Source organism: Sorex fumeus, unplaced genomic scaffold, assembly GCF_029834395.1.
Source record: "Sorex fumeus unplaced genomic scaffold, SorFum_2.1 ptg000098l, whole genome shotgun sequence".
Taxonomy (NCBI): domain Eukaryota; kingdom Metazoa; phylum Chordata; class Mammalia; order Eulipotyphla; family Soricidae; genus Sorex; species Sorex fumeus.
Genome location: NW_026606155.1, coordinates 5,183,902 through 5,211,856, shown reverse-complemented (window position 1 = coordinate 5,211,856; position 27,955 = coordinate 5,183,902). Strand labels below are relative to the sequence as shown.

At 49.8% G+C, this 27,955-nt stretch overlaps 1 protein-coding gene across 1 annotated transcript; it reads left to right on the top strand.

Moving 5' to 3' along the window:
- Positions 1-13,522: 13,522 nt before the first annotated feature.
- On the top strand, positions 13,523-27,331 carry PSMC1 (proteasome 26S subunit, ATPase 1). Its single transcript, XM_056134341.1, has 11 exons — positions 13,523-13,545; positions 18,658-18,711; positions 19,452-19,548; positions 21,363-21,487; positions 21,887-22,072; positions 22,152-22,280; positions 23,535-23,631; positions 24,185-24,374; positions 25,005-25,156; positions 26,208-26,362; positions 27,062-27,331. Exons 1-11 carry the CDS (start codon positions 13,543-13,545, stop codon positions 27,194-27,196), a joined length of 1,323 nt encoding a protein of 440 aa, XP_055990316.1. The 5' UTR covers positions 13,523-13,542; the 3' UTR covers positions 27,197-27,331.
- Positions 27,332-27,955: the final 624 nt, after the last annotated feature.

Below are 27,955 nucleotides of genomic sequence, written 5' to 3'. Positions count from 1 at the left end.
GCAAACGCCCTACCCACTGTGCTATCACTCCAGCCCCTGTTCTAGTTTTTTTAATCTGTCTTTTAAAATTGACTTTTATTTTCTAAATGTTTTTTTCCAAGCCATTGTATATTTGGATTGTGGAATAATTTGTAAAATGAAGGTGATTTTTTAATGTGCATTATTAAGAATGTTCTGAGCGAAGCTAGTTGTCACCTTTATTAAGGAGGATTGCTTTGTGTCTACCATGCAGTGTAACATACACATTACATGTAAAATATGCATAACATAAAATATGTATAACACAATCTGAACTGTCATGGCCTTTTTTTATTTATTTAGCTTTTTTTATTTTTAAATTTTACTTTCATAAGGATGTTCACATTAATCGATTACATTCAATATTTCAACACCAATCCCACCACCATTATTTGGAATTTTCCCACCACTGTTCAAGCCTGCCTGCCAGGGACAGATGCTCAATAATTTATTTTCTATTGCTTATTATGAATATCATGAGAGGTTTTGCAGCCGCACCCTCCTGGAATTCTAAAATTGTAAATGATTGGAGTCTGGAGACATCTCTGTAGGGAACTAACCCATTCTGAGATTCATTTGTGAGTCTCTGGATCAAGGCTAGTGATGTGCTTAAACATGGCCTGGAGACAGTTTGTGACAGCCAGGACCCAGAAGGGACAGGGAGACAGGAAGGGGCACACCATCCCCACCACTGCTATGTGGCCTGGAGTCTTCAGTCCCTGCTCCCGTGTACCTGAGTTTTTCTTCTAGATGTTTGTGGCCACCGGGGGTTGATCTGGAGTGGGCAGAGAAGGGACATACGCTCCATCTGAGATGCCTCAGTGAAATTGGCCTGGCAGGGCTGAAGCAATAGCACAGCGAGTAGGGCATTTGCCTTGCACGCGGCCGACCCGGGTTCGAGTCCCAACATCCCATATGATACCCTGAACACCGCCAGGAGTAATTCCTGTGTGCAGAGCCAGGAGTAACCTCTAAGCATCGCTGAGTGTGACCCCCCCCAAAAAAAAAGAAAAAAGAAAAGAAAATCAGCGTGGTCCAGAGAAATCTCCAACAAGCTGTTGTCTTCTTGGATTCACTGCTGAGTCTGTTGTGGCCTTTTTTAATTAGAGTGTTAGTACTGCTTAAAGCCCCCAAATCACATATAGATCTTTTCATTTCAGATTTTATGTTTAAAAGGATTGCATTGTATTGAATTTAGACACATTTGTGAAATTCATAGCTAATCAGTTTTCTTCCAGCCAAATGTCTAGACTTCTTTTATTTTCTCATCCCAGTAATATTTCTCTTTCCTGTGTGTTTCTTGATTTTGTTTTTCCACAAGAACTTCTCTTATGTTTTGCTTTCAGTTCATATTTTACTGGTTTTCTTGCATTTTGTTAATTTGGAGAGTCTTTATAAAACTGTTAAAATGGTATCTTTGTCCCTAAAATACTATGTAAAAACTACAATCACTGATCTATTGTTTACTTTTTAAAAGACATCTTATTTATGTCACACCCAGCAATGCTCAGGGGTTCCTCCTGGCTCTGTACTCAGGAATCACTCCTGGCAGTGTTTGGGAGGAGGGGACCATATGGGATGCCCGGGGTGACCCAGGTTGGCTGCGTGCAACGCAAACACCCTACCCGCTGTACTATCACTCCAGCCCCTGCTCTCTACTGTTTCAATGTTAGGAGACACAGATAGAGAAAAAATGTGGCTTGTATGGCAGTTGAACTAGTTAGGGTCAGCCTAGTGTTCTGTGTAGGTAAAGCTCAGGGTCAGACGATTAATAACTTGGGTTGTCTGATTTGCATTCTCTTACTGAAAGTGTTCACTCACCCTGGGATGATGGTTAAGAAGTCAGATGCGGGCAAAGGGATCAGATTCAGTAATGATTTGTGAAAACTTCAGAAATGAATGGGAACTTCTGAAACAGCAGTTTTTGCGGCGCTGTTTGCTGAACACTGATGCGTATGGGCAGGCTGCTCTCCTCTCTTGGACCATAACACTTCCCCAGGGAGATTTACTGGGAGGCTTACTCCTGGGGCTAAATCCCTTCAGAAGAGGGAATGCCTGGCCACATCGTTTCCCAGAAGTTGCTGCTTTCAGCCAGATAAGAGTAGCTCCAAGAAAGCCTCTTTCTGCATCTGCTGAATCTCAAATGTCGTCAGCCTGAATAATCTTCATAGCGACCCTGGACTCTGAGCGGGTCCCACGGTGCTTAGGAGGCAAGCTTGGTAGCGAGGCAGAGGGGTCCGTGGGCAGAGGTGGTGCGCCCCCAGCGGCCGGCAGAGACACTGCAGCTGGGCGCTCGGCGGGGAACTTGAAAAGGTTCATCCTGGTCCCGGATTTTCCCGAGACAATAAAAGTAGAGCCTGGAATCTCCTAAATGAGACCCTACAGCTATCAACTGTGTGAACTGTGTGGTCTCCAGTGACTCGTTGAATGCAGTCTCCGCTGCAGTAAACTCGAAGCAGTGCTGGAAAGTCAGTTGAGCCCGTGCCTGAGAAGGCAGCCAGAGGAAGACGCAGCAACTGGACAGGAAAATTAGTCCTCTAGGCTGAAGAGATAGTACAGCGGGGAGGGCACTCGCCTTGCACGCTGGTGACCCAGGTTCGAGTCTTTGGCATCCCATATGATGTTTTATGCACCGTTAGGAGTAACTTCTGAGTTCAGAGCCAGGAATAATTCCTGAGCAACACCTAGTGTGCCCTACTCCCAGAGAAAAGAAAGAAAGAAAGAAAGAAAGAAAGAAAGAAAGAAAGAAAGAAAGAAAGAAAGAAAGAAAGAAAGAAAGAAAGAGGAAGGAGGGAGGGAGGGAGGGAGGGAGGAAAGAAAGAAAGAAAGAAAGAAAGAAAGAAAGAAAGAAAGAAAGAAAGAGAAAAAGGGCTGCCCTTTGTTCCCGGGTGACCATGGAGACTCCCAGTCTGGACTCTGCATCAGTTCAGGCCAGGCGGGAGGTGCCTAACATCAGGTGCCAGCAGCAAGATGATGCTTTGTGTGGGGTGCAACTCTGAAGATTCTGTGAACCCTCCTCCCAGTCCCAGTCATGATGACTGGGGTTCTACATGATGACTGCAAGCTGACCCACAATTTTTCTATGTGCTGGGAGCCCCCCTCACTGGGCAACCCCCACTGCAAACACCAGGCGTCTCTGTCCCTGCATCCCCACGATCCTAGGGGGAAAAAGTTCCTTCTTATTCTGCAGGGTGACACTTTCCCATCCCCTGAAGCTAAGCTTCTGGAACTTTCTCTAGGCCTCAGAGGCCCTTTCCTGGAGTCTGTGCTAATCTCTGTCCTGTGCTGGCCACATGGCACCCAAAGAGCCCAGGGGAACAGGGCAGAGTGTAGAGGGTGCCGGCAGGAAACGAGGACGCCCCCAACCAGAGGTTTGTCTTTAGAGTCTGATCCTGCCTCCCTTCCGGTCATCTGATGGAGCAGCCGCCCGACAAAGTAAGGCAGCTTCAGTGCTCAGCGAGTGTAGACAGGGCAGAAGGGTGGAAGAGAGAGAGCACAAGAGGGAGAACCCGGGGCCAGGAAACAGGAGGGGATGCAGGGAAGCAAACAGGGTGTCACTGCGCCCTGTCCCCTCTCCCTCAGGCTACCTGTGGGCCACAAACTTGGATGGCTCAGTTATCAGTTAAGAAAGTAAGAGGCCAAGAGCACCACAATTCTTTTTTTTTTTTCCCCTTTATTTTATTTTATTTTTTTTTAAAGTTGTAGATTTACAATTTTTTGTGCTTTGGTTTCAATTATACAATGATCAGATACCCATCCCTCCACCAGTGCCCATTTTCCACCACCATGGATAATATCCCTCCCACCCCCATCCCCCCATCCCCCCGTCTCTGTGGCAGGGCAATCCCCTGTGTTCTCTCTCTCCTTTTGGGTGGAGCACCACAATTCTTAACTCTAAATTAAGAGCTTGATCATGGCAAATGCTGCCATGATCCAAAAGTTACGAGACTAGGACCTTGCTAGGGATAGGAAAGACTAATCGGGCCTGAGCACTGTGGTCTGAGATCGAGGTGACCCCAGGAAGCAATTCTATAAGCTTAATGCATCTCTTACAAAATCCACACAAAAAAATCCATACAAAATGATTAATATTATGAATGCTTATATGTTTGTTGGACAAGGAGAGGAGAAACACACCCATGGGATTCCACCCTCTGGGTGGGTGGTCCTGCTGAAAGAGAATCTGTTCTAGAAGCAGCACCCCCTGAGGGGAAGAACTTTAATCCTATTGATTGTGACCACACCTATGTGTAAGCCCAGTCTCTCATGGTTTGGGGATTTAACGAGACTGTAAGAGTGGGTTGGGGGTGAAGATTGAGATCGAGATTCAGAGTCAGAGGCAGAAGGAGAAAGGGGTTTCAGATCCGGACCCAGGAGAGAAGGAGAAAGAGAGAGAGACAGGAATGAATGTGGATGAGAATGGAATAAATAGCATCTGATCACTTAATCACTTAACTTCCCGTTAGTCGTCGATTTGCTCGAGCGGGCGCCAGTAACGTCTCCATTTGTCCCTGTCATGTGCTAGTGTAGCCCAATGGCATCTGTTTGCTCCGGGAACATGAAGGGCCTCAAACCGATCGTTCATGATCTTGACGAAGAAGTCTGACCATCTGGTAGGTGGGCGGCCACGCGGTCTTTTGACATCCCGTGGAATCCAGTCGGTAACAGCTCTAGTCCAGCGGTCGTCTTTAAATCTCATTACGTGACCAGCCCATCTGATTTTCGACACCTTGGCAAATGAGACAGCGTCCCTGATTCTCGATCGTCGACGGATGTCGGAACTCCGGATTCTTTCTCTCATTTGAGTGAAACGTGATATTCCAAGCATAGCTCTTTCTATTCTTCTTTGGGAGACCTGAATAGCGTTCTCATCTTGTTTGCGTAGGGCCCAGGTCTCTGAGGCATATGTAGCTTCTGATCAATCAAAAAAAAAAAGTAAGTAAGAGGCCAGAGGGTGAGTAAAGAGGTTTGTAACTCGCCTGACACACAGTTTACCCTGGCTCAATCCCCAGCACCCCCGTACACCCTGAGCACTGCCAGGAGTAACCCCTGAACAGATTCAGGAGTAATCCCTGAGAACCACTTGGTGTTTGGGTCCCTCAAAAAAGAATGAGTTTGTGCACCATCATGGCCCATTGTGTATTCTGAATTTACCCATTCATTCAGCCAGCCTCTCATTCACCGAAGCAGGATCACGATCATGATCATGACCATCCTGTTGTTCGTCGATTGCCTCAAGCAGGCCCCAGTAACGTCTCCTTCGTCCTAGCCCTGAGATTTTTTAAAAAGTGTCATATTCAAGGCTCTTTCAGGGTTAGGAAAATGAGACCCATCATTGTTACTGGTATTTGGCATATTGGGTATGCCACGGGGAGTTTGCCAGACTCTGCCATGTAGGCAGGTTACATTTGGTAGCTTGCCAATTTGTCCAAATAAGATAATAAGATGTCACAATAAGATGTCACAATAAGATGTCGTGTGGCCGCAAATGCAGCCGCGGCACTTCCGGGAGCTGGGTTTTATAGTCTCTGAGTCCTGGCCATTAATGGGATTACACGGCGCCAGGGGGCCAGTTGGTGGGTGTGACCCCTGCCTACTCGAAGATGGAGGATCTGGGTGGAGGATGCTCAACCCCGATCAGAGCAGGCTTGGAGAGTCAGCTCCGGGACCCGCATGCCTTTATTCCTCTGCTGGTACCTGCATGCGTGTGGAGAGTGATCTCAGCGTGGTGGTGACTGGTTCTTGAGGTCTGAAGCAAGATATTACCATAAATCACCAATGAAGACTTCAAATTGGGACATTTCAAGTGCCAGGGCTTGGGAATCTCTTTCTTGGACACCAGTGGTTTTCTGGGACCAAATTTGCTCCATCGAGACTGAAGCTGCTAAAAGCAAAACATCATTCCGTCACTCACCTATAACTTGCCAGGTGACACACAGACATGGTTGAGATATGGGTAGGGGACAAGACTCCTTCTCTGACTAGAACTGAGATGCCATCCATGCACATGTGGGTTCAGTGTGTCCCTGGGCTCATACCGTTTCTGCAACAGGTGGAAATTTTTCATACTGGGGAAGGCAGTGCCATAGCTACTGTTGGGATGTTCTGAATCTGGGGGAGGGGAGGTCATGCCCACGTGGGCACTTTGGAATGTCCCTTTGATGAGCTGCCTTCTTTCATAAGCGGATATAAAACGCATGCTCTTGTCGGGGTGTACATGGAGTGTAAAGTAAATAAACTGGAAAGAGTTCTTTGTTTTGTTGCTTTTGGGGTCACACCAGGCAATGCACAGGGGTTACTTTTGACTCTGCACTCAGGAATTACCCCTGGCAATGCTCAGGGGACCATATGGGATGCTGGGAATTGAACTCAAGTCGGCCATGTGCAAGGCAAACACCCTACCCATTGTGCTATTGTTCCAGCCCAAAAAAAGCTCTTTGAAATGTGTCTGTGGGGGGCTGGAGCGATAGCACAGGGGGTAGGGTGTTCGCCTTACACACGGCCGACCCAGGTTCAATTCCCAGCATCCCATATGGTCCCCCAAGCACCGCCAGGAGTGATTCCTGAGTTCAGAACCAGGAGTAACTCCTGAGCATCTCTGGGTGTGACCCAAAAAGCAAAATAAAATTTAAAAAATGTGTCTGTGGGTCTGGAGAGATAGCTTAGTGGCTTTGCATGTGGTGGACCTGGGAGTGATTTGGTATTTCGTGGTTCCCAGAGCACCACTGGGAGCTATCCCTGAACACTGGGCTCGGAGTATACCCTGAGCATGATCACTGTCAGTTATGGCACCGAGCCAAATTATTATTATTAAGTGCATTTAAACATGAGCAATTTTTTCAGCTAGCTCATTTCTAGTTTATGAAGCACAACCAAAAATAAAATAGAAGATTATGAAATATGGGTATGGACACTCTCTTTAGTATATCCTCAATGTCTCTGGGCAACTCACACCCACAAGCTCCTTTCTGAAAAACAAAAGCTCACAGATCAAACCCTCATAGATTCAGCATGTTATTCAATGAGGTCATGAACACCCATTTATCTAGTCATTTGCAACATTTATCCCAATTATTGTCAATTCTCTTATTCTTTCTTTAAAATTTTATACTTACTTCCCTTTTTAAGTTAAAAATGTAATTAAAAATACAGAAAACTGAGGGTGCAAAAAAGCACAGTAGAAATGACATCTGTACCTGTATGTTCATTACAGCATTGTTCACAATAGACAGATTCTGGAAACAACCCGAGTGCCCAAGAACAGACGACTGGTTAAAGAAAGGTTGGTACATCTACGCAGTGGAATACTATGCAGCTGTTAGGAGAGATGAAGTCATGAAATTTGCTTATAAGTGGATAGACACGGAGAGTATCATGCTAAGTGAAATGAGTCAGAAAGAGAGGGACAGACATAGAAGGACTGTACTCATTTGTGGAATATAAAATAACATAATATGAGACTGACATCCAAGGACAGTAGACACAAGGGCCATGAATATCGCCCTTGTGTATTCTGAATTTACCCATTCATTCAGCCAGCCTCTCATTCACGGAAGCAGGATCTTACCATAAATCACCAAAGAAGACTTCAAGTTGTAACATTTCAAATGCCAGGGCTTGGGAATCTCTTTCTTGGACACCAGTGGTTTTCTGAGCCCAAATTTGCTCCATCGAGACTGAAGCTTTCCAACTAAGGTTCCCCATAGTTGGAAACCTGTCTCATGAGCTGGGGGAGAAGGCAGCTGAAATAGAGAAGGAAAGGATCACTAAGACAATGATGGTTGGAAGAATCGTTCGGGATGGGAGATGTGTGCTGAAAGTAGATAAAGGACCAAACATGACAACCTCTCAGTATCTGTATTGCAAACCATAATGCCCAAAAGTAGAGAGAGAGAATACGGGGGAAATTGTCTGTCATGGAGGCAGGGATAGGGTGGAAAATAGGTGGTAGAGAATGTGCACTGGTGGAGGGATGGGTGTTCGATCATTGTATGATTAAAACTCAAACATGAAAGTTTGTAACTGCATCTCACTGTGATTCACTAAAAAAAATATACAGAAAAAAATTTAAAATACACATTCCTACCAAAAGAACATCATATATTTCATTATAATCCTTGCCTCACAGATATGCTTTTAGCTGTGTTAATTTTACTGTGGAAATTAAAGAGGGACCAGAGCAAAAAGTACAGAGGGTAGCATGCTGGCCTTGCAAGAAACTGACCTGGATTCAGTGCCTGGTACCCCCATATAGTCTCCTGAGCCCAAAGGAGTGATCCCTGAGTGCAGAGCCAGGAGTAAGCCCTAAGTAGCACCAGGTATAGTTAAAAAAAATTCAAGAGGGGGCCAGAGAGAACAGATTAATGGGCTGGAGCATGTGCTTCTCATGGATTTTTACCCTGAGTTTTAACTCTAAACCCTGCTCACAAGTCACTGAAACCCTGAGTTCCCCACCCCCGCCAATAAATATTTCTTTATCTTGTGCTATTATAAAATGGACATTAAAATTTTATAGAATTATTTCAATTCCATAGTAACAGCTTTTTGCTCATTTGTCTTGAAAAGTGTTCCAGAACTTATTTCTCAGCAGTTTTTGAAAAAATAATATTCCTTGAATTACATTTTATGGGGATTATGTAATTGAAAACTGAAGTCACATTATTTTGACAAGTACTAATCTTCAGTGGCTGAGCGGCTGAAAGTTGAGCTCTATTTGCCAGTTGGATATTTTCCATAAGAAGAGAATATTCTAAAATGCTGCTGCTGCAGAGTTTTGACAAAATACATTTCAAAGAGCTTATAGAGTTTTCTGAAATCTTATAAAAATTTTTTTACAATCTCCCAAAGGCATACTGAAATAAATGACACGACCTTCTCCCAGAAGCTTTTTGAGACTAGTAGAACAAGGGACTGGTGAAGGGGTTGCCAGGATAATGTACAATCTTTCACTAAGTGGTCATGAAAAGTTTGCTTCTCATTTATCAGAAACTGAGGAGACGACCCCCAACGACTGAATAATAAATTCTTGTGCACCTCCAGTGTTTTCTCACTCTGGCAATCACGGGGCAGAAAGACAGATCAAATTATCATTAAACTATTTGGGGGACTTGAGGGACAGCTTCACGGGAAGGGATCCGCATTATTTTAGAGTGGGGGGTTGCTTTTGTTTTGAGGCCTCCCCCATGGCAGTGCTCAGGGGCTGCTCCTTGATCAGCGTTCTTTGGTCATTCCTTGCAGTGCTGGGTTGGGGGGGCGGGGCTGGGGTTGAACACAGGTCTCCTGCATTTAATGTTTTGCAGCCTTTTAAGCCTTCTTCCCCTCCGCTACTATTATCCTCCTCCTTTGAGGATGAAGAAACTGAGGCACCCAGAGGGAGGTGCAGGAGTTAGTATATGGCAGATAATGTTGCTCCCTCTGTCCGGAGAGGTGCTCATTCTCATCGGCGACCTGTAGTTGTGTTCAGTTAGGTGGTAAGAAGGAGCTGAGGGTGAAGAGAAATATTGTCCCTACCATAGGGACACTCTGTCCCCCAACTCTGGGGGTGGGGGGGCTGGAGCAATGGCCCGCCCTTAAAGAATACGGAGATGGAAAAGGAGTCAAGAAGAGAACAGTTGCCCGAAGCCTTGTCTGGCAGCCAAGGTGGGCAGCAGCCTCAGGAGCCAAACTGTCCCAGAGGGCACCTGGGGGCCCAGTCAGACCTCGAGGGCTTTTAGCCCAAAGCGTACCAGGAGAATAGAAGCGTGCAGGTTTATGACTGTTCTTTTGTTTTGTTTTTGCTTTTTTTGTATGGATGTTGGGGCCACATACAGGGTTTATTGCTGACTCTGGACTCCTGGTGGGGCACAGGGGGCCATACTGGGTGCTGGGGGTTGAACCAAGTCCTGCCACATGCAAGGCTAGTGCCCTACCCACTGTACCATCTCTCTGGTCCCCAGGTGTGCAGTTTTAATTCCCAAAGTTACAATAATTTCTTACGGCAGCAAACACACACACACACACACACACACACACACACACACACACACCCCAATATGGTTAGGAGGCAACGGAACTCATACAGGGACTCAGGTGAAGTTCTGATGCCAAAAGCTTCTTCACTACTGGGTACAGTTGTTTCCCCTGCAGCCTCCAACCCCCCACTGGGGGTGTGTTTTTTGGGGGGTGAGAGGAGTCACAGCTGGCGATGCTCAGGGGTTACTGCTGGCCCTGCACTCGGGAATTACTCGTTGCGGTGCTGGGGGGCCATTCAGGATGCCGGATGGAACCTGGGTGGGCCCCGTGCAGGGAGCTGGAGGTGGTGACAGAGGCAGACAGAGGTGGAAGGATAGAAGGAAGGTGAACTGCAAGGGGAGAGAGGGTGGCAAGATTGGGGGAGCAGGGGACCCGAGTGGGAGAGGGAGAAGGGAAGCTCTTGGGGGTCTTTCCAGGGGGTCATCAGCCAGTCGGACCACGCAGGAGCTGTGAAGCATGGACCAGGAGTCAGGACGGGGCCGGGCTGGTTCCGGGAACACCTCCACCCCCCACTTTCAGCCTCACCACTCCGGACCGGACGGGGCGAAACGCCCGGAGCTCTAGTGCACCAGGCCCTCCACCGGGGCGGTGCATGCCCAGCTCCCCGAGAGTGGACGCCAGGGCCCAGGACGGGAAGTCAGTGCCCTGCGGGTTTGCCTCTCTAAGAAGGCGCGGGAGCCTCGCCCACTGGCCGCGCTGCGGCGTGATGCTGACTGTGAGTGCAGCGCCCCCTGCCGGGCTCACTGAGATGACACCTCGCAGCTTCTACAAAAGGGCGATGTGGGGGCGCCCCCTAGCAAGTGCCCCCTCTCATCCCCGCGCGCGGCCCCCTCCCCCAGCCTTCCCTTCCCCTCCATGCCCAGGGGTCGAACCCAGGACCTTGCATATGTAAGCATGAGCTCCACCGAAGAGCCACATTCCTGGCCCCTCTAACTGATTCTTATTTTTTTGGTGGGGTGCACCATGAGTCACTGACAGTTTGAGTCACCAGTAGCTTCCCAGGCATCCTCTACAGCCCGGCCTCGCTCTCAGCACGGTGTTTCAGCAAAGCTCTCGTATCAATGCATGGACGAGGAGACATCTGATTTGTTAGTGGAAGTTGACATCGTCAGTGTATTCTATTGCAGTGGTGATGAAAAGGAAGCACCTATTGCCTGTAATTTGCACCTGTTTCACGAGAGCAACAATATTTTTACCAGTTGGCAATTAAGTGTCCAAAATACCATGGAATTGCAAAACATAAAAGATTCAGGAGCCAGGGTGCGGTCACATAGCAGAATATAATGCCTTGCATGCATATGGTGGGGGACTGGGTTTGAGTGGCAGGACCTGGTGGTCCCTTTTCATAGCCAGATATGGGCCCAACCCCAGAGCATGTGGCAGCAGCAACTTCCACAAACCCAGCTCTCTAGTTTAGCAAGATGCGATATTTTGAACACCCCCTATGGAAGTTTCCAGAAGTCCAAGGGATGCTTGTCATTTTTCTGATATTGTGGTGGGTGAATCGGGAGCAAGATGAGGAATGTATTATTTTTATTTTAAAATTTTGGGTTGGAGGCCATATCCAAAAATGCTCAGGGCTTACTCCTGGTTTTGTGCACAAGGATCATTCCTGGCAATGCTCAGAAAACCATATATAATGTTCGGGAGCAAACTGAGGCAGGACAAGCACCTTACGTGGACTATATTTCTGGTCCCAAGGCAAATGCCTTCACCTCTATACTATTTCTCTGACCCAAGATGAGGAATTTTAGTGAAACTTTGGCATCATCATGAATCACAGTTATAAAAAAAATAAATATTTCAGACGGGGAAAGTAGTGCAGGGTTACAGTGCAGAATCCTGACATTACAATGTATTACAAGCCCCCAGGGGATTACTCGGTGTACCTTTGGAGACCCCAAGTATTGCTGGGCCTGGGTCCCTAGGCTCCCTACCGCTGACTGGGCCTGGTTCACTGTAGCACCCACAGGGCTGGAGCACTGAATGCAACAAGGTGTGTCCCTCATGCCACTTGGGAGGACACCCCCCAAAAATTTCTCATTAGACAATACTCTCAGATAACCAGTATAATTCCAGAGATCAATTAGTTCCTTAAATAAAGGTAATCGAGCGGGCCCAGTAACGTCTCCATTGGAGACTTTGTTGTTACTGTGTCTGGCATATCGAATACTCTCGGTAGCTTGCCGGGCTCTCCGAGAGGGGCGGAGGAATCGAACTCGGGTCGGCCATGTTGGCCGCGTGTAAGGCGAACGCCCTACCCGCTGTGCTATCGCTCCAGCCCAGAACTGCCTCCTTTTTAAGGGCTGTGTACTACACCAGAGCGGCGTGTCTCAGTAACAGTGACCTGAGCTCATACTTAGGTGTTCTGCTTTCCCGGGGTGAAAAGGCAGATGACCAATATTTGTTTGTGCTGCTCTCTAACGCATCTTTGAAAGCATTGTGAAGGCGTCAGAGAGGGGGCATAGAGGTCCCCGAGGCTGGAGACAGAGAGGCAGCCAGTACTCACCTTTTTCCCACTGAAGTTTGGGGTGGGGGGGGCGTGCAGCTGGACTGGTGTTTAGGCAAAGACTCTGATGTCCCCTTCTAGGATCTAGTCATTGCATCTGGAAGTCATTGCATCTGGAGTCCTGGCTGTCTTGTGTGGTGTCACCAAGCCAATTTCTGTATTCAGGTGACTAAACGGGAAATCATTGCAGTCCCGTGGTGCCTCCACAGGAAGGTGAGAGCAGTGTGTTCTGACCCCAGCGCCTGGACACTTCACCCCTGATTCTGCAAAGGGGGAGCTCCTGCCTGACCAGCCGCAGCAGTGAGTTCCTTAAATATTGATGCAAAAAAATAACATTCAAGTTTTGGAGTCCAGGTCTACCCAGGTATGATTTTTTGGTTTGTTTGAACTAATTGACATGTTGTTTATTTACAAGGAGAGGAGACGGAACTAGGTGCTTTGCTCAATTTCACTGTAAATTAGGACCTCAGGTCCTAATACAAATGTGATCTGTATTTAATCTGTGCACCCTATTGCATCCGGTTACGACTTTTGCATCTCCTGAATATTTTGTATTTGTCTTTGGTGTGCTCAGAGGCTACACGTGGCTCTGTGCTCAGCGGGACACTCCCCGTAGTGCCAGGGACTTAACTGTCTTTTCTGCATGCGAGGCCAGCGCCAAAGGCGCTGAACTACCTTCCTGGCCTCTCTCTCCTGCCCCACACTTTATATTTTCACAATGGTCTTAGTCCATTGACTGTCGCGGTTGTGGCCTTGTTGGAAATGCCTAAGAACTGCGAGAGGAAAGCCTCTTTAAAAAAAAAAAAAAAAGTTAAACTGAGTTTTTTACATCGTGGGGTCGAGTTAGAGCGTCTCAACGCATGTGCAGAACTCCCGGGTGCGCGGCTCGGCCCGCGCGGGATTTGGTCCCTCCCGGCTTCCGTAGCGTCCCCCGTGACTTCCGCTCCGACGGGCCGCCCCGGCGGCCGCACTTCCGGCAGCAGTCGCGGGAGCAGCTGAGCAAGATGGTGAGTGACTCAGGGCTTCGTGCGGGGGTCGGCGCCGGGCGGGGGCTGGGCTGCCGCGGGCTCTCCCCGGGGGCGCCGCGGGCCGGGCGGGGTCGGGGGGCTCCGAGCGGGGCCCGGGCTCGTCCGCCGGGCGCGGCAAGTTCCCCGCGGGAGGGGGGCGGCCAAGGGCCCGGAGCGGGGTGCGGGGTCCCCGGGGCGCGGCACGGCCTCCCCTAGCAGGGCGAGGACGTGTGTGTGTGTGTGTGTGTGTGTGTGTGTGTGTGTGTGTGTACAGTGTGTGTATACCGTGTATGTGTACAATGTGTACAGTGTGTGTGTGCGCACAGTATGTGTGTGTACAGTGTATATGATTACGGGGGGTGTGTGTGTACAGTGTACATTGTGTGTGTACAGTCTGTGTAGTGTGTGCACAGTGTGTGTAGTGTATGTGTACGGTGTGTGTACACCATGTGGGTGATGTGTGTGTACAATGCGTACGGTGTGTGTACAATGTGTGTGTGCTCACGGTGTGTGTGTACAGTGTATGTGATTACGGTGTGTGTGTACAGTGTGTACATTGTATGTGTACGGTGTGTGTACACCGTGTGTGTAATGTGTGTGTACATTGTATGTGTACGGTGTGTGTACACCATGTGTGTAATGTGTGTGTACAGTGTGTTTGCAGTATGTGTGTACAATGTGTGTATGTATGGTGTGTGTGCTCACGGTGTGTGTGAACAGTGTGTGTATACAGTGTGTATGTGGTCACTGTGTGAGTGTACAGTGTATGTGATTACAGTGTGTGTGTACAGTGTGTACGGTTTGCTCACAGTGTGTACAGTGTGTGTACCGTGTGTGTACAGTGTATGTGTGTACAGTGTGCGTGTGTATACAGTGTGTGTATACAGTGTGTACGGTTTGTGTGCTCACAGTGTGTACAGTGTGTGTGCACAGTGTGTGTAGTGTATGTGTACAGTGTATACACCATGTGTAATGTGTGTGTACAATGTGCGTGGGATGTGTGTGCACAGTATGTGTGTGTGTGCATGTGTGCACCACTGTCCCCGAGGCCCCTTTCCGCACTGTTGGGATGGGGATGCTGACCCTGGGCCGGCCACCAGGACTGCCCAGGGAAGCGTGCATCAGGCCTAACTGGGACCCAACCCCCCCCCTCCCCCCGCCGGGCCATGTGTGTGTGGGGGGGGGGGGGGCTCAGGCTGACCCCCAGGCATAGGAGCGACCCTGGTGCCACTCTGGGCCACATTTCTTTGTTGCTCCTGACATTCCCTGCAGGGGACTCATGACCCCACCCTTTAGCAAATGGGAGAAACAGAGTCACAGAGTTACCAAAGGTGGCGGTGCCTGAAACCCGACTCTGTGCTAGCCCCCGCGGGGGGGGGGGCGGGGGGGGCGCGGATGTGGACCCCTGCCAGCACCATGAGTCCATAAGTATTAAACGTCGTCCTACTCTGAGATGCTTTTGCTCTGTGCCTGATGGTCTGTTGTTTGAGACTGAGAGATGCACAAAGTAGAGTGTTCCCTGCTCCCAGAAGAAGTTGGGGACCCACGCAGGCAAGCACCCTCCACTGAGGCCTGGTCTTCCCATCTCGGAAAAGGAAAATAATCGCCTGAAAAGGTTGGAGGCAGCCAGTTTAATAAGGGGCAGGGGTGCAGCATTGTCCAGTGTGTGACATGGAGCCGTGGACAGTTTTTGAAGAAGGAAGTTGGGAAGGTCACCTGCTGTCATTTGCTGGGATCATGGGGTGAAAGGGTGGGGTCTGAGTAAGACCTGGGTAAGGATTAAGAGGAGTGGGGCTCTTCTCTGCTCTGCGGGTGTCCAAAGGGGTCACAGGCCTTTTTTTGTGATAAGGAAGCACCCAGCGAGAACTACTGGACTCATTCAGAGCCCAGAACGTGTAAACGGGCTGCCCATTAACATCTTGACGCTGATATTTGTTATTTGTAAGCAATATTGTGTGGCCAGTAGTTCTTGTGAGTTAAAACCAGTAGTTCCTATAAGTTCCTGCAAAGTGACTTACATGCACACCTTTGTCTTCAGGAACAAGTAGGAACTTGTAACAGCCCTGCTGTGTAGAGTGGGACTCCAAGGCTCTAGGAGGTGACAGACCTCCCTGGGTGACAGAGCCCCTTTGACAGCCACTTCTACTGTGCTTCACGTTTGTGGCAGTTCCTTGCCTGGAAAATAGGAGCACTTAGAGAATTGTGTGGAGTTAATGGGACCGTCGAGGAACTGTTTAGTACAGCTCATAGCACCCCCAAATATTAGCTGCTCCAGACATCCAATTTCCCGCCTTCTTTCAGAGATGTAAGTAACCATCCACAGCCCTTGGAGAGTCTATTTCAGCGTGACATTCTGTTTCGCAGAGTTTCTTAGAGCTCTTACTTCATTCAAGAAAAGTACAAAGACTCCTGCTAGTGGAGAAATGTATTCGACCTCTGCTCTTGAGATACGTGAGCTTTCACTGGGGATCACAACCTGGTAATGCTCAGGGCTTACTCCTGCCTCTGTGTTCAGGGGTCACCTTTGGCAGTTCCCAGGTGACCCAGTATGCGGTGATGGGGATTGAAACCCAGTTGGGGCCAGAGCGATAGTACAGTGGGTAGTGCATTTGCCTTTCACAAGGCCGACTGGGTTTGATTTCTGACATCCCAGATAGTTCCTGAGCACCACCTGGAGTGATTTCTAAGTGCAGAGCTAGGAGTAGTAATCCCTGAGCATCTCCAGGTATGACCCAAAAAGCCAAAAAAAAAAAAAAAAAGTCAGCAGTCAGCAAGTACCTTACCTGCTGTCCTGACCCTCCAGTACTGGCAACATGATGTTTTAAATAAGATGTGCATGTGGAAATTATTGGAGGGGACTCAGACTGATCAGGTATCTCTGCCTCTTGTGTTTAAAATGCCCTCATATTTAGGGCTGGAGAAAAAGTACAGAGGATAGGATGCTTTCCTTGAACGCGGCTGCCTTGGGTTTGTTCCCCAGCATCCTATGTGGTCCCCCATGCACCACCAGGAGTAATTCCCAACCCTTGAGCCAAGCGTGACCCCGGATCACTGTGAGGAATGGCCCCCAAACAAATAAAATCCCCTCATTTCTGAGTTATTACTGTACTAAGCAGTACCCTCTAGTTAAAGAGTCTATTTCAAACTCAGAAATCCCAGTGAGTTCTTAATATTGCTTTTAAAAATTAAGGTGTAATTGGCATTATTAGTTGAAAATCCACAATGATTTGATAAATGTATGTATTGCAGATCGTGCAATACATAATACTAAGTCTAGTTTCCATCATTATCACACATACTTTAATTCTCCCCCCAGCCCCCCCCCCCCCCCCCAGTTTTTGGCCACACCCAGCAGTACTCAGGGCTTACTCCTGGCTCTGTGCTCAGGGATCACTCCTGGCAGGCTTGGGGGACCATTCGGGGTGCTGAGGATTGAACCTGGGTTATCCACACGTAAGGCAAGTGCCCTGCCTGTCTTACCCTTGCTCTGCCCCAATGTCTTGTCTTTTGCTGAAGAATTTGAAGCTCTCTTTCAGCAACTCCACACATGCAATATAATACTGCTCTCTGCAGTCGTCATGCTGTCCTTGGCTTACTTATCCCTGGGAGTTTTTCCCTTTTGACCATTTCCCCAGCTCCTGCGCTGCTCTGGCAGCCTCCAGACTGTTCTCTGTACCTATGAACTGTTTGGAGCCTTGTTCTGAAGAGACCACACGAAAGGAACCATAGTGATTTGTCTTTTCGGATTTACTTTACTAAGCGCCAGGCCCTGCAGGCCCCACCGTACTGTTGCAAGTGTCGGGAGTCCGATTTTCTCTGAAGGGATCTTTCAGCGTGTTCAAATGTGCCGTGTGTGGTCTTGGCAGCGTGGCTGCTTCCTCACCCAGCCCTCCGCCAGTGGACACATCCTGGGGTGTTGTCCACTGGACTACACATAGCTGGTAGTTGGTCTTGTTTCCTTCAAATTAGTCTCAAAGTGGATTCTTAACTTTCTGAGGAAACCTCCGAGCTGCTTTCCCTGACATTCGCAGCCCTTAGCGTTGCCATCTGCTCTGCGTGGCAGTTCCGTCTTCTCCGCATCCTGCAGCCACCGTTTTTTTCCTCCCTCTCCTTTTTTTTAAACTCCTTTTCCTTCCTGGCTTTTTATTTATTTATTTATTGGCTTTTTGGGTCACTCCCAGCGATACACAGGGGTTAATCCTGGCTCTGTGCGCAGAAATTACTCCTGGTGGTGCTCAGGGGACCATATGGGATGCTGGGAATTGAACCCAGGTCGACCATGTGCAAGGCAAACGCCCTACCCGCTGTGCTATTGCTCCAGCCCCTTCTTCTCTTTTTTGACTGTGGGTATCAGTGTGAGGTGATTCCTCATTGTGGTTATACTTTGCGAAAGTGCTTAAATTCCTAGTGCGATTCAGCTCCTCAAATCAGTTCCAGGAGTATACTATTCAATACATAGTATAGGGGTAAGGCACTTGCCTTGCACACGGCTGACCCCACGTTTGATCCCCGATCCCACATGCGGTCCTCTGAACACCACCAGAAGTAGTCCCTGAACACAGAACCAGGATTGAGCCCTTAGCATGACCAGTTGTGGCCTAGACCCCCCCCCCCCCCCCCCTTCAAATAAACAAGAACTGCCAGGACGCTTAGGCTTCGGTGATGCGAGGTGTATGATGCTGTTGAAGCAAGTTTTGGGATCCTAATAAGGAATAAGTTGTAAATGACAGTTGACTGTGTGAAATGATTTAACGTTTGTGGCCTAATTTCATCAAATACATTCTTGGTGTTCTTAGTGAAATAGTTGATATTAAAGGACATCAAACCCTGTACCTCCCTCAGAAGGGATGGGGTGGGTGTTGGGGGTATGGCTTATGGGGTGATGGGCCTGCTGGCCTTGCCAGGGTCAGGGCCAGGCCCTCCAGGGAGTGGGTCAAGGCCCATTCATCCGGGCATGTGCTCTCCCGCTGGGGCAACCCCCTGGCCCCCGCAAGGTGCCTCGAGTCCAGAAATGTTAAAGTGACGGGGAGTGTTGGTGTCACAGAATCACTGAGAAGTAAGGCTGTTGCTTTGGAGTGATAACTGAATTAATAGCTCTGATTTCTCTCTCAGGGTCAAAGCCAAAGTGGGGGACATGGTCCTGGAGGTGGCAAGAAGGATGACAAGGTAAATAAGCCCAATTGCACAGGAAGGACCTAGGAAGAGGCCTCAAGGGACAAGCAGAGGCCTGGCATGAGGGGGGCCCAGGTTCCATCCCCAGCACTGCACCATCCCCTGAACACTGTCAGAAATGGCGCCTAATACAAAATTAATTCTCTTAAAAGGCCAAATGTGTGATATGAGTAAATTATGAAAGGTGTGACAGTGCAATTCAGAAGTTCTGGGGATTCATCAGTTTTAAACTGAAAAATAAGTTCCCCTGAAATTAAGCCAGCGTAGCCTACAGTGACAGTAGCCTTTTTGTGTTCTGGAGTAAATTATTGATGTAGCTATCACATGGGTATTTATGAGTTAAGAAACTAATGCTTGTTGTAAATAGTAACATGATAGAAGTGTTAAATTGCCTGTAACTGTAGCATTTAATATCTTGAGCACTGAAGAGTTCTCACAGATGACCCAGTACCAGACTTTGAATATGTAACTTTGAATTCTGACCTCACTCCGTCTATGGAATAATCATTGTATATATTTTAAATCTTTAAAAAGTTATACTCACATAGTAATGTTATAGGAATGTAAAACCTGATTTTTTATAGAAGAAAATCTAGTTTTTTTATAGCATCTTAAAAGGGAAATTATTTCTCTTGAAAATAGTTGACTGTTCTACAGAAATAAGTTAGCACTTTAGTGGATTTTCATTTGATTGGTTCCCCCCCCACCCCCCCTGCTGTTCTGAAACCCCCTAGGACAAGAAGAAGAAGTACGAGCCTCCTGTACCAACTCGAGTGGGGAAAAAGAAGAAGAAAACAAAGGGACCAGATGCTGCCAGCAAACTGCCACTGGGTAGGGGCGGCTTCTCCTGGCACCGCCGCGCTGGGGACATGTCCGTGTGTAGTCTCGGTCTGGGCGCAGGGACAGGCCATAAGGAACGTGTGTAACTCTTGCTCTGTGACTTTCTTCCCTGACTTGTGAACCACGTCCTCTAGGTTGAATTTGTATGCTTCGACTCTGGACCGTATTTAATTATGTCTCAGCTTAAGAAAGTCCATTAAGGGGCCGGAGCGATAGCACAGCGGGTAGGGCATTTGCCTCCTTCACAGCCGACCTGGGTTCAATCCCCGGCATCCCATATGATCCCCCAAGCACTACCAGGAGTAATTCCTGAGTGCAGAGCCAGGAGTAACCCCTGAGCATGGCTGGGTGTGACCCAAAAAAGAAAAAAAAAGTCCATTAATTGCTTGTAAATACAGTGTATTAAAAATACATTATTAGCGGCTGGAGAAGTGGCCTTTTGCTTTGCATGCAGCTGACCTGGGTTCGATCCTCTGCACTCCTTAAAGTATCCCAAACATCGCCAGGCGTGATCCCTGAGCAAGGAGCCAGGAGCACAGCCGAGCGTGTCGCCCCAAAACCAAAATAAACAAAGGACAGTGTGAGATTTGAAAACTCCTTCAGCTTGAGCAACCTTGGAGCACATTCATTTCATGAGGAAATGGGATGCTCTTTTATCAGAACTTATATCAGGCCAAGTCTGAATGTCAAGTTCTGGCCTCCCTTTGAACACAGATTGAATGGAAGAAGGTCACCTGGGCCACCCCCCCTCCCCCACTTCTGGCCTCCGCCCGACTCCCCTCACGGTCACCCTCTGCCCTGCCTCAGTTTCTGGGTTCTTCTGAAAATGGGACGTGTGCCCATCACTTCCTTCCACCAACAAGACTCTCCATCCTCTGCTGCCCGCTTCTCCTCCTTCAGGCTCCCCGCCTCCAGACAGGCCCTGCTTGCTTCCATGGAAATACCACTTGGTTTGGAATGACCTGTTAAGGCCCTTTAACGGACTGTAGTGAATCTGTGTGCCCCTGATATAGATCAGACCATCAGACTGTGAGAAGAAAGTAGAAAGTCCAGAAACAGTCAAATCACTTGGACAGTTCATAGGAGGTGATACAGAGGCGTTTCCGTTACTTTGGGGGATAGGGAGTTGCTTACTACAAATGATCGGCATATTTTATTTGCTATCGAAAGAAATTTCGAATTAATCCACCCTCCCTTTGTGCCAGATGGATTACAGAAATACAAATCAAAATAGATGAGAAATCAGGGATATATTTATTTAACCATAGGGGAGAAGAGACCTTTGAATAAGTCAGGAGACATGGAAACCAGAAGTGATTGGCAGACCTGTCAAATAAATGTTAAGTTCTCAAGTAGTAGCATGAAACCTCTAATCAGAGGAAAGGAATGTGGGGGGGGGGGGAATGCATGCTCCAGTGTTAATAGTCGTAATGTCACAGTGTTACGACTGGATGAATAGTTAGTGGGTGTGATCTTGTATACTAAGTTGCAAGCGAATCTGTTTTATGAGCACCCGTGGAAGAGCACAAGCTGCCTTTTGTGTCACTCGCTGATTCTTCTGGCCATGGCCAGTTGGTTGGCGAGGGCCCTTTTGCTCATGAGCTTCATCTTCATTTTTGACGTGCTTCTCACTGTCCAAGTCCCTGGCCCCTTGGTAGTTAGTGTTCTCTTTCTTAAGGTCACCAGACTCTCGAGGGTTCAGTCTGTTCAGCTAAAGTAACGCGAGTGTTGAGTCTTGACTTTTTTTTATTCCTAAGAATGAATTCATCAGAACTTCAGAAATCAACTTTGTGTTTGAATTGCAGTGACCCCTCACACCCAGTGCCGGTTAAAGTTACTGAAGTTGGAGAGAATCAAAGACTACCTTCTCATGGAGGAAGAGTTCATTCGAAATCAGGAACAAATGAAACCTCTAGAAGAGAAACAGGAGGTAAACCGGGACGCCACACTAGTCCTGCCTTTCACAAATTAAACTCTCAGTGAGGAGGTGAAGCCTGTCGGTCGAACCTTTTCAGCTTATCCGAATCACGAGCTTCCTTTGAAAAGTGTCAGTTGTTCTGGCTTCTGGGGTGACTTCCAGGGGCAGCGCCTGACCTGCCCCTGGGCCCTGGGCATGACCCTACATGGCATGGTCCCTGAAGCACTACCAGACCCTGAATACTGACTGCCAGGGCCCTGTAGCCGGGGTGGCCGTGGAGCCTCTAGGCACCCCTTGGGGGGGGCCTCTACTTTAAAAAAGAAATCAGTAAACGCCGCTCCTCCAGGCCCATCAGATGGTCAGCTCCTGCATGGCTCTCACCTGCTTTTCTCTCGCTGCGGCCTTTCGTAGGAGGAGAGATCCAAGGTGGATGATCTGAGGGGGACCCCAATGTCCGTGGGGACCTTGGAGGAGATCATAGACGACAACCACGCCATCGTGTCCACATCTGTGGGCTCGGAACACTACGTCAGCATTCTCTCCTTCGTGGACAAGGACCTGCTGGAGCCCGGCTGCTCCGTCCTGCTCAACCACAAGGTCAGCGCGCCTCTGATTCCTCTGCCCCGGGCCCTCTCGCCCTGCCACACCCTCATGAGAGCTCCCTTTCTCCCGCCAGGTGCATGCCGTGATCGGGGTGCTGATGGATGACACGGACCCCCTGGTCACCGTGATGAAGGTGGAGAAGGCACCCCAGGAGACCTATGCCGATATTGGGGGCTTGGACAACCAGATCCAGGAAATTAAGGTCTGTCTGAGCCAGCAGGCGCTCCACGACACTTTGGCCTCCCCACTGCCAGCTCCCCTAGTGGGCTTGGCCTTGAGCCAGATACTGCGGGGGTGCTGCAGTGATCAGACCGATTCCTGCCTCCCTGCCTGTGTGTCATGGTACTTGTGTCTGTTAATCCCGCTGTGGAAAAGAAGCTACAAGCTGCATCACTGCAGCAGCTTCAGGGCAGCCAGAGGCAGTGCTCATTAACTGCTGCATGAACGGTGTTGGTTTGGGATTTTTTGGTGTCATTTAATGTCTTTTTTTTTTTCCCCAATTGAATCAGTGTGAGAGACACAGTTACAAAGTTGTTCATGACTGAGTTTCAGTTATATGATGGTCCAGCACCTGTCTGTCCCTTCACCAGTGTACATTTCCCGCTACCAATGTCCCCCGTTTCCGACCCCACCCATGCCCCAGCCCGCCTCTGTGGCAGACACTTTCCTTCTCTTTCTTCCCCCCACTTTTGCATTTCGGCACTGTAGTTTGTAGTAGTCGCTGAAAGGGTATCATGCATCTCACTTTCCCTCCTTTCAGCACTCAGTTCTGGTCCAGAGTGGTCATTTCCCACTGTCTTCGTCATAGGGGCCCTTCTCTGTCCTAACTCCCTCCCCTCACCCCTGTGAAAACCTTCCTACCATGGACCTGTCCTCCTGACCCTCATTTCTACTGTGTTTGGGTAGCAGCTGTATACTTTTTTTTTTGTCATATCCTGCAAATGAGTACCATCATTCCGTGTCTGTGCTTCTCCCTGTCTCATTTCACTCCCCGTGATCCTCTTGGTGACCGTGAATGGTTACTGTTGACTGACTATGATCACCTGGGAGAGCCCTGGGCCAGGTGGGCTGGGTGAGGGCGCTGGCGGCCCAGTGGTGCTCAGGACAGCTGCAGGCCTGCACTCAGGATTCCTGTACCTGTCAGACTCTATTCCGCTCTGTCACAGGTCCCTGCTGGGGTTGGAGCCATCATGCCCCTAAGTGGTCACTGCAGTCAGGAACTTTCCCGGTCGTGTCTGTAGTTGGACTGAAGTGCTTTAGGGCTTAAATGTCCCCCACGGCTGATGTCTCAGAGGAGTGAAAGGGGATGGGGTGTTAGGGAGCGGGGTGGGTGCTGGGGCCTTGCCTGGGACGGATATCCCAGGAGTCCTGCTGCTACGGAAGTGGCCACTGCTTTCTAACGCCAGGGTGTGGGGTCGGTCATCTTCCTATTCTAATGCCAGTCTGTTGTCCGTAGGAATCTGTGGAGCTTCCACTCACGCACCCCGAGTACTATGAAGAGATGGGCATCAAGCCCCCTAAGGGGGTGATTCTCTATGGCCCACCCGGCACAGGTACGGATGGTCTCTACTTGACATGCACAGGCCCTTTGCCCGTGGCTACTCGTGACTCCTGTCATGAGAGGGTGATGCTTTGTGTCTGGCATGCCCGATGCATTCTCTGGTACTCGAGTGGGAGATGGTCCCGGCTGGGCTGTGTAACGTCTCAGCAGCTCCTGGGACTCAGGAGGCAGACGCGTCCCTTCCCACTGATGGTCTCACTGGAGCTGTTTGCTTCTCTAGCCTGGTCTAGGTGGCTGACTTTTTAATATATGCGATTTTGAATAGCCCAGAATTTTTTTCAGATGTTATAGTGAATTTAGGAGAAAAGTTAAAATTTTAGCAAAATATTTTAGTAATTTGAAAAAAATTCTCTTACTGTGGAAAACCGAGTGTCCCGATACCGTAGAGCTCTGAGCCATGCAGGGCACGCCAGCCCTGCTGGGGACAGGGACCCTGGAGGTGTTGGCCTTGTCGCCACACAGGCCACTGTCCTTGGGGCTGCGTCCTGTGTCACGGCGGAGTTTTGAAGCTCAGACCCTTTTTTGCCTTTTTCTCTTTTTCATAGGTAAAACCTTACTAGCCAAAGCGGTAGCAAACCAGACGTCGGCCACTTTCCTGCGAGTGGTTGGCTCAGAGCTGATCCAGAAGTACCTGGGGGATGGGCCCAAGCTCGTGCGGGAGCTGTTCCGCGTCGCCGAAGAGCATGCGCCATCCATCGTGTTCATTGACGAGATTGATGCCATCGGGACAAAAAGGTAACCACGCCCCCACCCGCCTTGTGCTGGGTGAGGTGAGAACCACGAGGCTCCTCTCCCTGGTGGCCGGGTGGACGCGCTCCTGTGGAAGCCGTTTGCAGGTGTTTGGCCCTGCTCTACTGAGCGTCAGGGTGAGGCCCTGGGACTCCAACTGCCAATGCTTGGGCAGGCTCCGCGGGTGTCTGGCCCCGGCATCAGACACCCAGTGTGGGGACCCAGGGAGTGAACGTCTCTGCTGAGAGATGGGTGCTATGAGGCGTTTGGTATCTGCTGTGAGAGTAGCTTGGCCCAAGAGGGTCTGGGGAAGGAGGTTTGTATGCTAGAATCATGGGGGGAAGGCCATTTGGGTGGACACTGGGTGGAGGTGTCCCCAACACCTCACGTCTGACCATCAGTGGGAAGGGACGCGCCTGCCTCCTGAGCCCCAGGAGCTGCTGGGGGTGGGGGTGGTGTCTCAGGGAGATGTCAAGAGGAAGAGCACGTCTGGCATGTGTGAGGCCCCAAGTCTGATCCCCTCACAGCGGGGTGGGCCCGTTGCTGAGCACCTTGGGAGGAGCTCGGTGCAGGTGTCGGAGTGGCCCATGAGCAGCTCGGTTGTGTCTTCATTCCTGCGCCTCTTCCCTTCCAAAGATACGACTCCAACTCTGGAGGGGAGCGAGAAATCCAGAGAACCATGTTGGAGCTGCTGAACCAGCTGGACGGGTTTGACTCGCGGGGAGACGTGAAAGTCATCATGGCCACCAACCGGATAGAGACTCTGGACCCGGCGCTCATCAGGCCAGGTCAGGCAGGGAGATGCAGCACCGCCGCTTATCAAAGCAGAGACTAGTAAACCAGCAGTTTACCGACAGTCCCCGAGACTCCCGGGAAAGAGGAGGTGGTGATAGTTAGACCATTCTGTGGGGACCCCCTCTGCTTCCCATATCCCCTTTAATCTCAGGAGCACTGTCTTTAAAGATGCGTGTACGGTTGGGTCCCGGGTCGTGTTCCAGCCCTGAACAGCCCCAGAGATTTGGAACCGTTGAGAACTAGAGGGATGGCCTAGTGGGCTAGCACAAGAGCACTTGGCATCCAGGAGGCCTGTGTTTGATCCCTGACACCACGTGGTTCCTGAGCACTGAGCCAGGAGGAGCGCCTCAGTATCACCAGAGGTGACCCCCAAATTTAAAGACATTTAGTATGATTTTAAAAAATCAGTACAGAGCTAGAGGGATAGTACAGCAGGTGGGGTGCTTGCTTGGCATGCGGCCAACCCAGGTTTGGTCCCCCGTACCTCATATGGTCCTCTCAGCCTGCCAGGAGTGATTCCTGAGTGCAGAGCCAGGAGTTTACCCCTGAACATCACCGGGTGTAACCCCAAACCCTCCCCCCGTACAAAAAAAAATTAGGATCATTTTGGCTTGTCTTTTATGCTGGTAGCGCCTGAGGAAAGAGTCCACCAGTGTGTTTACTCCAAAATGTTTTTAATAGACTAAAGTATTGTATATGCCTTGGCTGCTCAGAAAATTTTCATTTATTTGGTCTTTCTAGAGCAGAGACTTCCCTTAAATGGGATGAATCCAAATGTAGCAATTTGGAAACTACCAGCACCAGTATTTCAGGCACGAGTGATCGCTGGGTTCCTGGAGTTTGCAGGAGGCCCAGGTTCAGTCCTTGGCTCCACACGGTTTCCCAAGCATCACGCCGAGAATAGCCCCTGAGTTGCCGTGGGGTGTCTCCCCCCCTACCCCAAGTGGTCATACGCTTCTTATTTGCTCAGTCTCCCGTGGGGCACCGCGGGAGCAGGCTGAGCCTCTGTGGGCCCCCAGGGGACTGAGCCTTGTGTGCCCGCAGGCCGCATTGACAGGAAGATTGAGTTCCCCCTGCCTGACGAGAAGACCAAGAAGCGCATCTTCCAGATCCACACGAGCAGGATGACGCTGGCTGACGACGTCACCCTGGATGACCTGATCATGGCCAAAGATGACCTCTCGGGGGCCGACATCAAGGTGAGGCCCATGTGCAGGGTGGCACTGCATGTGGCAAACACCACAAACCACCAGAGGCCACGGTCCACTCTAGCTGCTCCGTCCCGGATTGAGGACAGAGGGTCAGCTGGGCACCCCACCTTAGAGCTGTGGGCTGGGCACCCAGAGTGGCCCCCTGCCGTGCTTGCCCAGGGGCACGCGATCCCGTGCTGGAGTGGGACAGCAGGCGCGGGCCTTGCTCGGACACCTGCCCTTCCCACCAGCTTCTGACCCGGGCCTGAGGGTAGAGACCAGGCAGGAACGCTGCTGCTGGCCCAAGCCAGTGTCTGTCATGTTTCATGAGTTCTTTTGATTTGGCAAGGGAATAAATACTGACACACCTGTTCTCTTTAATCTGGCTAAGTGCCGTGAACTCTGGTGGCCCTGGGCACTGACTGACCTAAGGCCAAGCCCCCTTCTCAGCCTCTCCTCTGCATTGCTAAGTACCTCCCGAGAGTGACACAGCCAACCTGGGTTGGATCCCGGTACCACACAGGTTCCTCTGAGCCCTGAGCACAGTCGGGTGTGGCCCCCAAACCAACAAACCAAGAACAACTTAATGATCAATCGTCCCAGAGTTTAGTATGGCTGTCTTGGGTAATCTCTCAAAATAGTTCTCTCTGAATTGCTCGACTAAAACTCCAGAGTGTCTCACTCTGAACATACTGTTCTTTCTTACAGGCAATCTGTACAGAAGCTGGTCTGATGGCCTTGAGGGAACGGAGGATGAAAGTGACAAATGAAGATTTCAAAAAGTCGAAAGAAAATGTTCTTTATAAAAAGCAGGAAGGCACCCCAGAGGGGCTGTATCTCTAGTGAACCAGAATGGCCTCGAGCAGACAGGCTGATTCTCCCGCCTGGGGGCGGGGGTGGTGGGCGGGGACTGGGAGGTTGTCCAGGGGACTCCGTTAATTCTCTTGGTCTGTTAGTGAAACTCTCCATGTACCTTCCAAGCATGATTGCAGAGCCCTGTGGGTCTGGCTGCCCACCGGGCACGTGCAGTACTCTCAGAATAAAGTGTCTTTCTCAAACTCGTTGCCCGATTTTCACCCACACGCCCATGTGTAGGGCACTAGGGCCCCAGCCCCCTGGGGCAGGGACGTCTGGCTATGGCCAAAAAACATCTGGTGAGGACAATCTCAAGTCAAGTGCAGAATCTTAGCAGCCACCACACGGGACAGATACACATGTGTGTGCCTGTGGTCGACTGGCTGCTTCAAGGGGGCAGGGGCTGGAGTTCGAGTCCCTAACTGGCTTTTCTAGATTGCAGAGCCCTGTGGGTCTGGCTGCCCACCGGGCACGTGCAGTACTCTCAGAATAAAGTGTCTTTCTCAAACTCGTTGCCCGATTTTCACCCACACGCCCATGTGTAGGGCACTAGGGCCCCAGCCCCCTGGGGCAGGGACGTCTGGCTATGGCCAAAAAACACCTGGTGAGGACAATCTCAAGTCAAGTGCAGAATCTTAGCAGCCACCACACGGGACAGACACACGTGTGTGCCTGTGGTCGACTGGCTGCTTCAAGGGGGCAGGGGCTGGAGTTCGAGTCCCTAACTGGCTTTTCTAGATGGGGTGC